The sequence below is a fragment of the Asparagus officinalis genome, chromosome 2 (genome assembly GCF_001876935.1).
Source record: "Asparagus officinalis chromosome 2, Aspof.V1, whole genome shotgun sequence".
Taxonomy (NCBI): Eukaryota; Viridiplantae; Streptophyta; class Magnoliopsida; order Asparagales; family Asparagaceae; genus Asparagus; species Asparagus officinalis.
Window position 1 is genome coordinate 82,451,109 of NC_033795.1, and position 13,635 is coordinate 82,464,743.

Consider the following 13,635-nt stretch of genomic DNA (forward strand, 5'->3'; position numbering starts at 1 on the left):
ATCACCATCTGACTCCTCCTTCTTCTTTTCCTTTTCTTTGCCCATCAACGGGCGATACAAGTCCTTCTGGTACAGATAGTCCTCCATCTGCGACTTCCAGTAGGCGAAGTTTGAACCTCCAAACTTCTCGATCTTTGATTTGTTTTCCTCTGCCATGGCTTTCACACAAATTGCTGAACGAAGCTCTGATACCAGTTGTTGGGGTTCGAAACAGTCAAATCGAACCTTGCCCTTACGAACCTTGTGTTGAAAGTAGGAAAGTAGGAAAAAATGCCACACATAAAGATCTAACCTTGCAAAATTGGTAAAGGAGACGAACACACCGATTTAACAAGGTTCGGCAACGTGCCTATGTCCTCGGGAGCCACACCACACAATTCTTATATTAATTGAAGAAGAAAATACAAGCTCTCAAACAAGAGATTAATCTCTCTGAGATTCTCTCTCTCGTTGCAGTCAAAAAGCTCTCTTTTTTCGTGTTGTTTAAACCCTAAAAACGTTTGGGGTATATATAGAATCCTGCGTGAAACAGAATCCAAAACAGAACAGGATTTTGTTTGACTGCGCCGTGGTCGACTGCGGAAATTCCAGAGAGTTGAGCGGTCGACCGCGATCAAAACCTGAGACCAAAAAACTCTACAGGGTTAGCGCGGTCGACCGCCTTCAGCTTCAGCTCCTCCCAACTTTTGTGCACGTTCGCGATCGACCGTCGCGGTCGACCGTAGATCCGTCTGCTTGTTTTTCTTGTCGTTTTGATTCCAGTTCTTATCTCGACTTTGGGTCTACACCTTAGACTAACAATTTGATGAGTGGCTTTCCTGCATTGTGTGATGCTAATTACGGTATGATCTGAAACTGAATGGTCCGCATTACTGAACAAAAATTAGACCAATGTGCAATTAACCCAAAAATATACATTGCAAATTATATAATTGTTGCATCTATAACAAAACAACTTGTCGTTAAAACAAATTTGCGTGTTCTTATGGCAATAACTGCTAAGAACCAAACATACACTATAGTGTACACTCTACAAAGTTGAACTTAGATCAGGCATAAGATAGAGAGAAAAATGCTTGAACTGCACATAATCTGTTGCTGCAAAATTTTGGAAAAAAACCCACTGTTTGATTTTCTTTTCACTGCCCTTCTTGATACATTTTTTCCCCCTCTCCTTTTCTTTTCCTGTAATTTTCTCCTAGTATAAACATGAAAAATAAAGAATAAGTTCTGATACAATCTGACCAGTCTTAAAGCATATATACCTGATTCTGATCTCAACCACCAAATACTTACAGATACAAGCAACTGGAATTATTGCCACTCAAAATCTCTCAAGCCAAAACCAAAGGAAAGCCAAACAAGAACCTCTATTTTTATCATCAATCTACTTCCCATTTACAATCTTTCCGTTGGAAACTGCTCGTTTCTTTTCGCCGCTGCCAGCTGAATGGGGCCTCACCATCCGGTTTGGTGTCTGGGTCGTCGCCCCGTTTGAAACTTTTCGAGACGGAGAAGGGATGTGTGAATTACTTGCAGTCCTGCATTAGAGAACACCAAAAAGTAACATGAAAAAAATGATTTTTTTCAGTAACCGGGGCAAGATGGCAATGAAATTTATTAACTAGACAATAGTTGTAGAATACAGGGTTAATTGCGGATTAACATCCTGCACTATTGCCCTCTGTACCACCACTCAATTGTGGATAAGCCCCCCGAATAAAATTTTGAGTCTTTTACTCTCATGAGGTCTATTTGTAAAAAAAAAAAAAAAAAAAAAAAAAATCCCTCTTTCTCTGAGGGTAAAAAGTCAAAAAGTTCCACTCAGGGGGTCTCCATCTGCAACAACAGAACTACCAGAGATCTATCTGCAATTCGGCTATTGTGCAGGGGTCTATCGCAGTTAATCCTAGAATATACATGAAGAGGAATGAAGAGAAGAGGGAGAAGTACAGTAGGGAGGGAGAAGTGGAAAAATTAGTAGACATAAAAGACCAATATCATTTTCTAAACCAAGGTGTCCTGCTGCTTATGGGTATATGTCACTATAAAGCTAAAATGAAGCATTAAATAAGATTCATTATATGTCGTGATGAAGAAGATAAACTAGAATTCATGATTAGGCGTTTGTTGTTACTTGGGGATACATGTGTGCGTATAGTCTCACATTGGACAAAAATTACAAGTTCGTCCACTACCTAACTGCTTACGTTTTTGGGTTAGTTTGGTTGGGGATTCATGTGTGCGTATAGTCTCACATTGGACAAAAATAGTAAGTTCGTCCACTACCTAACTGCTTAAGTTTTTGTACCATCGATATTTGTATCACCTTTTATGTGAAGAAATAAAAGGAGACTGATTCATGTATAAAGATATATTCTCTGGCACAATCTATTCAAGGATTTTATGAAGATTTCAAGTTGGTGTATGGATGAGGATGTAGCAATACAACTTAGGAGTGTAGTTCATAAGCATAGTCATATTTATTAAGAATATTCTGACATTGAGAATCTGATATTCTTATTATTTCATTATTAGACATGATAAATTTATTGGGAAGAGAAAGCAAATTACCTTGTAATATCTGGGCTCTTCGAGATCTTTGATTTAGGCTGCTTCATGTTAGATCTTGGAAAAGCCTTTGGTAGACTAAATTGATAATGCATGTCCACTTCCGAGGAATTGCTTGTTGCCATCTCGGAGTCATCTGAATCATAATCAAATCGATTCCTACGTGTATCAAATTCTGGTATTTCTTTTCTTGTATCAGGTAGATATCTTTGGTAAAAGAAATCATTTCTTATAGATTCATCGTCCCTTATAGAATCATCCCTGACTGTAGACTCGAGCTTGTTTACCATGATCTTATCGACCCAATTTTGGGAACCTATTTCAGTGTCATCAGCCGACATTAGGATCTGTTGGAGGTCAAAATTAGGCTTCTTTTGCCTCAGTGCAGAATTACCTCGGGCCTGCAGAAAATGAGAACATGAGTAAATATCCTTCATGTTGTGGAAAAAACAGTCTCGTCTGAAACAAGAAATTGGTGCTATGGATAGAAAGAAAGCAATAAGACCCTTGAAGAGGGAATAACGTCGGACAATGATATCAAAAAAATTATGTGCATGCTTAGTTTTTATTCTGTCCTACTTACAGCTCTATGCCTGGAGATCATTTGAATACATGCAGGGCAGGGCATAAAATATTTGTCAACTATTCAGTTCAACTTTCTGGAATATTACCGATATATATTAGTTAATTAGGTATAGTGGCTATATTGTACCAGGCTACGGGTACCTGTATAAAGGATGAAATAATTATGAACAATTTTAAGAAAAGACCAATTTTTTATTTTATTACAAATAAAAAAGACAAAACTAACATTTTATACAAAACTTGACCAACTTTCATAAATTTGGTTGTTTTTTCTTCAATTCTGATTTGTAAATATCCGGGAGTACTGACAGCCCAAGTCAAAGATATCCCGAGACTGCAGTCCCACGTATTTAATAAAGCTGAAAGTTCAAAAGATAACCAACTCTAAAAAACCGCTAACTTTCTGAAAGTTGGCCGGTTTTTGTAAATACATGTTAAGTGGGTTCAGTTTTATAATTAAATCAAAATTTTATTTTTTACAAAAAATATCCAAGAATTATATGTTCCTAAACTTGATTGCAGAGTGAAAAGGGGTCCAAGCATCGACTTTCCATCACACGGTGTTGAAAGGTATTAACACTAAAAGTGTTTCTCACTATGAGGGTTCTTGAGAACATGGATTTTTAAAGCTCAACAAATTAGCATAGACAAACTTACCTCCAGGTTTCCGACATCCTCCATTGGCTGCCTGTGATTACTCATAAGGTCCTCTGCAGATGATTCTATACAATTATTCTTCATTCTAAACATATCAGGACTCGACATAGTACTTCTTAAGGGCTCCGATTCTCCCTCTTTCCTCGCCAGCGCCGCCTTAAGTTGAGCTATCTGAAGTGAGAAAGAAAAATCATAAAACTAATAGATTCTGTATATTCGTTCAAGAATGCAATGAGGACTCTTGAAAGTGACCTGCTCTTTGAGTTCTTTAACATCTCCACTGTCTTTATTTAGCTTTGCAGCACCAAGCTCAACACTTGCAACCCTTTCAGCAAATTTAAGCGTGCTGAGAGTCTCACCAACAGCATCCATCTCAGGACTGATGTGCACAAACATCAGTGTTTTCGCTTGTCCTCCTAAATATCATAAACAATGCAAGATTAATTATATGGTGATAAGAGACATTTATGTGGCTGCATTATCAAAGTTCATATCTTACCAAGGGAATCTTGAAGTAACTGTGTGAGTTTACTATTCCTGTAAGGTACATGAGAGTTCTTTTGAGCAAGTGAGGATATCACATCTCCTAGTGCTGAAAGAGATTTATTTATATGCTGTGCCTCCTTAAGTCTATCTCCTTTAACTTCAGATTTGTCTACTCTTTCGCTACCAGCAAGATCCACTAGATGCATGCTCCCTCTAAACGTGGAGCCCGATGTCATATCTTTCCCATTAACATGAATGGTCAAACAGCTGCCAGAAAAATCCACCCATATCACATATATAATCATAACTATAAGATATTTTTCGTACAAATACCTCTTCAATCATGCATATTTGCAGAATTGCCCCCCAAATCTCAATATTTGCAAAACAACCCCCACCAAATCATCAACTCTGGGAAAAACACCCCAAAAAAAATCGATAAATTGTCAACTTGGACATGATGATAATAAAAACTTATCTATTTGGTTGATATTTTTACATTTCGGCCACAAATTAGCCCATATATGTCGGGAATGTGGGATACTATAGCGAACCACAACCCGAGTTTAATTGTCTCGGAACACGGTACATTAGCGAATTGAGTCATGTACCCGCATACCCAATTAAGAACTAAAATTAGTTAATATTTTGAAGAAAAAAACCATTTTCAGACAGATAAACAACAAAAAGTGTTTACCATTATCGATCCTTGAATTTGACTCTATGCAGAAAATTGTTCAGAAGGCACTCAGATTCCTACATTTAGAAACTGAACCTAATGTAACTATGGATAGCGTACCATGTAAGCCTGGTCCCCTCGTACATGATTCCAAATAAGTGGCGTACCACGCTTCCGTTCCCATTCTGTGAACCAGAAGAAACCAGGTTCCATGCAACTATGAATTAGCCTATCAAAATTGATGATTTGTTGATTTCAAGGTATATTTTGCCAAAGTTGATGCATTTGGCCTTTTTGTTCGGGGGGTGGGGGGGGGGGGGCCGGGGATGGTTTTGAAATATTGACAATCGGTGGGGTAGTTTTAGTTTTGCAAACAAGCATGATTTAAGGGGCATACATTCGGAAATCCGACATAGATAAGCATATGTGGATCTATAAATGAAGTAGGAATATGATTCTAGAAAAATCAGACCTATGAGATCGACTGCTTCGATCATTCATGGCTGTTGCACTAACAGCACGATTTCTATGCCCGAGATTCATCAGTTCAATAACATCAGAAGGGCATGAAACTGGGAGCACATTTGCATCTGGAACGTTGAGCCCATTTTGTGAGCTGTTACGTATTTCTAATGTAGTTACATGTAAAGGAAATTGGTCATATACAAAAAGAAGAAGAAGAAGAAGAAGAAGAAGAAGAAATGATGTATATTTGATTTAAATAAATAATATAGAAAAAAGGTGGAAGAATCGATAACCAGAAATATGCTTATAAAAGGATATCTCTTGTTAAGACCATCACTATCAAGGAGATCTCTCACTTGCTCATTGTAAATCTCAATCATTTGAACCGAAATTTCATAATGAAATGTGCCTTTTCTTTGTTCTGAGAGATAAAAGAGGTCATTTAACGCCCTGTAGTTTACTCCGATGCTTTGTTCATTGAGTTCGTCAGGTCCACTCTGCATGAGAGACCCATAAAAAATTACTCCACAATATTTCAGTTTAGGTACTAGCTTAAAAATTCATGTGAATTGATGTACAAGTACAATATATATTTGATGTATTTACCATAGTGAAAGTTTTGCCTGATCCAGTCTGACCATATGCAAAGATGCACACATTGTAGCCATCAAGAACAGACCGAATTAGAGGTTGGGTATCCGCAAAGACTTCCTCTGCGCCATAACATAAAATAAGTTTGGTGGGCATGAGTATATTGTAAGTTGAAAAATACCAAGTACCGACAATTTGAGGGATTATTAAATCAACCTTGGGTTGCTGAAGGGCCGAATACTTTATTAAAGTTAAAAGATTTACGGCCTTCTTTGCCATATTTTGAAGGGGTGATGATTGTAATGCTTCCATCATCTAGACGACCAAGAGTGCTCATACCACTTTGTTGCCCCGGTAGGAAAGGTCTCACCCGACAATATACCCTAATATTTCCTAATAGGGGGCATTTAAAACAGAGAAATTCAATTTTGGATGAATTTTGATTTTTAAGGATAATAATACATTAGTTTTAAAAACAAAGATGGTTACCTTTAAGGTCTTGGACTTGATTATAAAGCTTCCTGTTCTCCTCAAGGACTTTGTGGTATCCGGATGCAGCATTAGAGAGGACCTGCAAATGCTTGTCTATAGCAAGAAAGAAGCATATCAAATGAGCTTGTCTCTGACAATTTCTGATATTAAATAAAAGCTTGTATTCACTTTGGTACCCCAAAAGTTCAGTATCCCATGCTAAACATGTGATACAAATTTAACGGAAAATCTAACATAATATGGGCAGTGGCATCAAAGTGAAATGAGATTGAAACATTGGGGGTATCAAAGTGTTAAAGAAATACTTTGGGGTATCAAAGAGAAAAAAAATGTCAACCCTGGGCTACCAAAGTGAAATAAGCCTAAATAAAAACCAGAGTGTTTTGACTTACTGAGGTTATTGAACTCCTGACAATACTGACTCCTCATGAACTCCATACCAGCCTTAGCAGTATGCAGTGTATATTTCAGTTCCTAATAATAATTCCTTATTAGCATGTTATAATCACCATAATTACTTTAAAATGCAGTAAAATGGGTGAACTCTACCTCAATCCCTCTTTGTTGGTGATCAAAAATTAACTTCTGCTTCAAAATTCTCCTCTTCGACGACTCTTCATCTATCAATTTTGCTTGATGGTCAGCTGCATTGGTCATTGTTGAATTATCTTCTGCGACTTCTACCTAAAATATTAAATACTATAGTCATCGTTTGTACTATATAAACCTTGTATGACAATAAACTCTAAATGAACCGTATTCTTATATGATATGTATACATATAGAAATTACCTTTCTTACAGCAGAAGTCGATTCAATTTCCATTGCAGGACAAGATTTTCTGCCAACAGATATATCATTTTCAGTTCTTCTCACCTGCTGATTTATAAGAAGTTTGTTCAAACCATAGATTTATGACATTAACTAGCATCATCTAAGTGAACCATTATTAGCCCGTGAAATAGGACATATTAGAGATTATGAACTATAAATAAAAGAAACAAAGCTTACCATCTCATTTTGATTTGCAATTCGTCGCTCATATTCTTGCATAACTTTACTCAACATTGCCTCCACAATCTGAAAAGGATCAAAACCGTAAATTTCCTTTATACCCCTTAATAGTGTTCAGATAACTAGTACAACACAAGTAATGTCCTTACTTGTGGGACTTCTTCAGGCTTTTTATCTGATAGAACTGAGCGAACAAGCATACTTACAGAATCTGAAGATTTCTGAGACAAACATTATGAATTTATCGTCATATGTAGTTATGCTTGAATGGTGCATTTCAAATTAAACAAATTCAGCTTACCAACCATTTCAGTTGACTCAATTGAGAAGTCCTCATTTAAGTTGTGATCATCGTGGGATTTATCATTCAGTAACTGATTTCTGTACAAAGTATTCATGAAAGCTTCTGTATTTCTCTTAAAGAAAGACTTCATTGAGCCGGTAGGTTTTATTAGCCCACCATATTTCGTGTAACCATTTTTTCCCATTTGATTGCATTCACTATAGGATTTAAGAGCCAAAACAGAATCCACAACTCGGGAGCCTTTGCCACCCTGCAGTTCAAGAAATCAAATAAGAAGATTTGAATTCGGCAAAGAACTATAAATAAAAAGACATTATAAACGAGAAATTTGTTGATTATATGGATTCCCATTAGTCTTATAATAGGTTGACCAAAGTAATTAATAAAATTATTAAAAAAAACAGAGAGAACTAGGAATCTTATACTCCATGGCTCAAATGCTCTCAGGTTACGCGACCAACATAGTCAACCCCATAGACACCTAAGAAAAAATACTGTTGCCCAAAGAAGCTTGGGTTATCTATACATTATATAATGAAGTCATCTAAAACAACCAAGAATAGTCTCCAAAAATCTCAACATGAGCAATGGTTCGTATTCTCCAACATCAACACCTAAACAACCAATTTCATTTTATCTTAAGGAAAACCAAGAATCAAACATCATCCATAGATTAGCCAAATTTTTTTCGCATATTTATCACCTTTTCCAAATCTGAAGCCTCAAATGTGGGAAGACCCTTCTCTTCCAAGGCAACAAGGAAATTTCTGACATTCTCAAAGTACTGAAATGCAGAGAGTGCTGCTCCATCTGGGGAATCTGCAGGAGCCTCTACCACCTAAATTTTACATCAAATGGCTAAATACTATAGATGATGAAAATGAAAAAGGGAAATAATTAAGAGCTAGTCCTAACCTTGGGAATAGTACCGGGATAAACTTTGTTAAAGGCATTGCATAGAATGATCCCATTCCTTAGCCCGAGCCTGAATTCTTCCTCTGAGGGCTGTTCGGGTAAATCTTTTCCAATTACTACTCCGACTGTTCTTCTGAGCCATCTGGCTGCATCTGATCTTCTTGTCGCTGTCATTATATATATAATCAGAAAGAATTTGATACAGAAGTTTCAAGTTTCCTACGACACCTTGGTACATTTTTTGGGTTAATTGGGTTTAGATACTTCTATGTTGCAGATAGACCCCATGGATGTTCAACTCCGTTAGTTTTCCCGTTTAAATTAGTTATATGTAATGATCATCATGCAAGTTTATAGCTAGTAATTTAGTTTACAAAGCTCATATGTTTCAGCTTATGAAGAGCCCAATCTTAATCTGAAAGTAAGGAGTAGAGAATCCAGGGGTTCTATCTGCAACAAAGAAGTGCAAGGGGTCTATCCACAATTAACCCTCTTTTTGTTGCTTTGCTACTCCACACTTGATATAGGTTACAAGTCCATAGAACAAATTCTCATTCTGTGCGAACCAAAATCATAAGATTCAGCATCAAAACCAAAAGCAAAGAAAAACTCCGCCGTAATCTTTTTAGATATCAATTTTGGCCATATCATGCAGTTCAGTTTAAATTTCTTTGTCTTTATACACAATGGTCTGATTCCAACGTATAAAAAAGCTAAAATAACTTTCTACGGAGACCCCTCAGGATATTATCAAGGTATAGTATTTCTTAAAAGCCTCAGAAAAAAATTAGGCCAACAGATTATTTGGGCACACAATTCCCAGAAATCGGCCATGTATAGCAACCAAATAGAGAATTTATGTAGTAGGATGATCAAATTTTTTTATTACTAAATTAACTCCTTGGAGAAAATTAAATACGTCAACTTAAATTTCTAAACTAAAATGCCAAAATTACTCGATGGAAAAAAAAAGAATAATTTTAATTCTCCAACAACGCATCATTGCAGAAGCTTGAAACAGACCCATTTCATGATAATCATAAATATAATCCTTATCATGGAACCTAGGGAAAATACCAAAATCAAACATAATTATGAACACCAAGATGCAATCTCTTCAGGGTGGAAAAAAACTCTGAATTGCACTCCACAATACATCATTGCAGGAAAAAAAATTGTTATAATCATCGAATTTCATTTTTTTCAAAGGACCAAAAGGGTCACCAAAATACAATCTCTCCAAGAAAAAGTTTCGTAAAAAAATACTTTGAGTTGCACTCCATAATGCATCATTACAGAAACTAAAAATGGCCCATATCACCATAGTCACCAATAAACAACGTTAATCGTAAAATCCAGAAAATAAAATCAAAACTTCAAGCAAAAAAAAAACAACAACAAAATCACCTGCTTCCTCTGCTCTTCTTGAAGCCAAATCAATGTCGCTAAGCCTCGTCCCATGCTGTTTAATTACATCCTCAACAACCGAAGCCACCGACATTGAGATAATCCCCTCAGAATCCATTTCCAAAAAAATAACCAACAAATGTCGGCCAAAACCGCACAAAAATTCACCCAAAAATAGCAAGAAAACAGAGAAAAAGAGGAGGATGCTGATGGGTTATCTGGGTTCAGGACATTGAAGAAGAGAGAGAAGGGAGCTCCTTTGCGCCTCTCTCTCTCCCTCTCTCTCTTGAATTAATGATGGCGCTTGGCTTTTTTTTTCCCTTTTTTTTGTTTTTTTTTTTGTTTTTCCTTTTTCTTTGTGTAAAGGTCTCGCCTTTGTCGGAGTCGCAGCAACGGTCTTTTATTTGTGGGTTTTATTTTGCAGATACAACCCTGTAATTAGAATTGTCTGTACTGAAGCTATATTTTAATGTAAGATGTGTAAGTTAATGATGATGAATAATTTTCTTACTTTATTATGTTTATTTTGAGAAGGCATAATTTTTTATGTTGCTATAATCATAAGAGGTTTTTTTTAAGGGCCTGTTCGTTTTTTTTATAAAAACCAAGAAATAGAAATGGAAATGGTGAAAATCTTAAAACTCACCATTTCCTCCATTTCCATCCCTAAAACAATTCTTCATTTTAATAGTTTTCCATTTCTTTGATTTCCCTCGTTTTTTTAGGCAAACGAACAGGCCCTAATTGTAAAAGCAATCACAAGTTCATGGTTCTTCATTAATATATTTACTCTTTGAAAATATGTCAAAAGAACGAAAAGTTTTACTAATAAATAATAAATATTTTGGGGAAAAAGAATATGTAAAAAAAATTTCAAGTCATGTTTTCAGAAAGGCAATGTTTCTAGTAACATATTCATCAAAAAGAATTTTTCTAAAAGCGTGCCGTTAGAATATTTTCTATATATATTGATTGGGTTCAAAAGGAAGAGGAAAAGAAAGAAAAAAGGAGGAAACATTTCACATTGTAAAATCCTTAACCTATGTAGTCTTCAATTAAATGTAGGTTCAAAAGGAAGAGGAAAAGAAAGAAAAAGGAGGAAACATTTTGCATTGTAAAATCCTTAACCTATATAGTCTTCAATTAAATGTGAGATAAATGTAATGCCAAAATAGTGCAAAAGAATAGGGCTTAATGAGAAACAAAGGTAAGTATTAGGGGTCTAATTAAGAAAAAAAAAAGAAAAAAATGTTGATGCTTCCTATTTGGGCTCTTGCGTTTCCCCCTAAGAAGAAGGTACATCAATTAGATTCTCATGATCTTAACTATATTGGCCTTAAAAGATTCCTTTCCACATTTAGACTTCATCCTCCACGTTTGTTGGGATAAAAGGAGTAATCCTAAAGGGCACAAATAATTAGCACCTAAATTTACACTAGGATGGATTTTCTTCTCCTTTCATTTTTTAGGTCTTTTTTTTTGGTTTCTTATTTGGCGCGTAATTTGGAGGTGTGTGTATATATATATCGGTTTTTCTATAGAGTGCCCATGGGCATTGTATAAGAGAGGAGAGAGAGAAATGAATGAAGAAGGGGAGTCCTAATTTGCATTGGGATCCTCTCCTCATTCATTTTTCTCTATCTCTCTCCTCTCTTATAGAGTGCCCATGGGCACTCTAGAGAAAACTCGTATATATATACACACCTCCAAATTACGCCCCCCCCAAAAAAAAAAACTTTGATAAGCTAAATTTAGCATATAATAATTAGCCCAACAAAGATATTGATTTATTGATTTGAGGGGGAATTTTTTTTTCCAAAGTCGACGATTAGGCGTAGTTTTGCAAACACTAAGATTTGATGATAATTTTGCCGATAACCGTGATCCAAGGGGTATATCTAAAAAAAAACCATTTTGTTTATAAATCATTATTAAATTAATTATTACCATGCATTGTTTTCCAAGGAACATGCCATGTACAAGATTAGTTAAACATAAACATGAAAAGATAGACAGATGGAGGAACATCAATTCCAAGCTAGAAGATAGTTGTTAAAAAAGTTAGTTGGCAAGAATTGTTATATGGCACCATATAGATCTACTTGATTGCCCCCTACTAATTTTAAATTATTTACAAAACTTTTTTCATTTTGATATTGTTATGGAGCCTCATTAGGTAACATGGATCCTTCATTAGTGTGTTTTTTGTGAGGGGCTTATTATGAGACTTATAGGTTGGTCCATGAGCATATATATGTTGATCTAATATGAGGCAAATGAATCTTTAGATTGAAAAAGAACAATTGCATTGAAATTGATCCCTTTGGCTTTTCTTTTGTATCAAGTTAAATAATTCAGAATTGAGAGCTAAGCAAATGCCAATGAGATGATGTAATTTGCTTGGAAATTAAGTTGGGAGTGGACCACATTAGGTGAAAACTTTAGGAAAAGATAATCTTACCAAATTTTATAAAGAAAATCTGAATCCACTTTTTTTTTTTTTTTTGTGCGCGGAGGTATATAGAAGTCAAAGATAGCGAGATTAATTTTGAATGGTTAAATTTATATATTATGGTTACAACTTACAATGTGTTCTGTTTAAGGTTTTTGTGATACCAAAGTATAGTTATTATGTTATTTATGCCCATAAACTTTGCTTGGTAAAATTCCTTTTTAGAAATTAAAAAAAAAGAAAATCAAAAAGCGTTTGATAGCACGTGGTGTGCACGCGGAAGTTCAAACGGGTCGAGTCCAGAAGGAGGGTCACGACTATTTCCTGTGAGAGCGGTGAAAAGCTGAGGGGTCGGACCCACCCCAAGCCGGCGTGACGTGGCAAAAAGTCTGCCGGCCTAGCAACAAATCTGGGCCCACGGCCGAACTTAACGGACAAAGATGACTAGCATTCTAAAAACTATTTAGTAATTAAAAAATATATATAAATCATTAAGTACCACTGTCAAATTTAGATCAGTGTATAAATGGCACATAAAATCAGTACAAAAAAACCCAGCAATGCAAGCTTTAGTGTACGGATTTGGATTCTCTCCACTGGAGTAAATAAGAGCAAGTTTGGCATCTAAGTAGATTATAATGCATAGTTCGGTAAATTTATTGGATTATAATCCAATTTTAGTAGTAGAGTGTTGGACAAATGAGTGAATTATAATTCATAACTGTTGTCAAAAAGACTAAAACAGACATAACTTTAATATTCACCGAAAAGAACATTGCTTGGAATTTTGTGAGAAAATGATAGGTATAAATATGACTTTTATTTGGTCAAACTTCGTAGCTTGTAATCCGCCAAAAAATTAGCTAGGATACCGTAGCTTTTTTTAGTGGATAATAAGCCAAAGCAAGCCACTAGCTAAAATCTCAAAGTGTTATAAGTCATTTTGACCATTTACCAAACATGCTCGGATAATGACAAACCCATATATACTCAAACATAAGTATATATTCTTTAAAC

At 35.6% G+C, this 13,635-nt stretch overlaps 1 protein-coding gene across 2 annotated transcripts; it reads right to left on the reverse strand.

The window, feature by feature from the left end:
- Positions 900-10,474, reverse strand: LOC109831861 (kinesin-like protein KIN-14Q). 2 transcript variants are annotated; one of them, XM_020399327.1, is made up of 19 exons: positions 10,167-10,474; positions 8,760-8,926; positions 8,548-8,682; positions 7,846-8,094; positions 7,690-7,761; positions 7,538-7,606; positions 7,319-7,402; positions 7,076-7,210; positions 6,919-7,000; positions 6,524-6,619; positions 6,251-6,427; positions 6,050-6,156; positions 5,762-5,940; positions 5,451-5,612; positions 4,313-4,566; positions 4,066-4,229; positions 3,814-3,984; positions 2,575-2,972; positions 900-1,541 (listed from the first exon to the last, which is right to left on the reverse strand). In XM_020399327.1, exons 1-19 carry the CDS (start codon positions 10,282-10,284, stop codon positions 1,388-1,390), a joined length of 2,973 nt encoding a protein of 990 aa, XP_020254916.1. In that variant the 5' UTR covers positions 10,285-10,474; the 3' UTR covers positions 900-1,387. The 2 variants fall into 2 exon arrangements, with proteins under 2 accessions (XP_020254916.1, XP_020254915.1); XM_020399326.1 differs by having other exon boundaries at positions 7,319-7,405.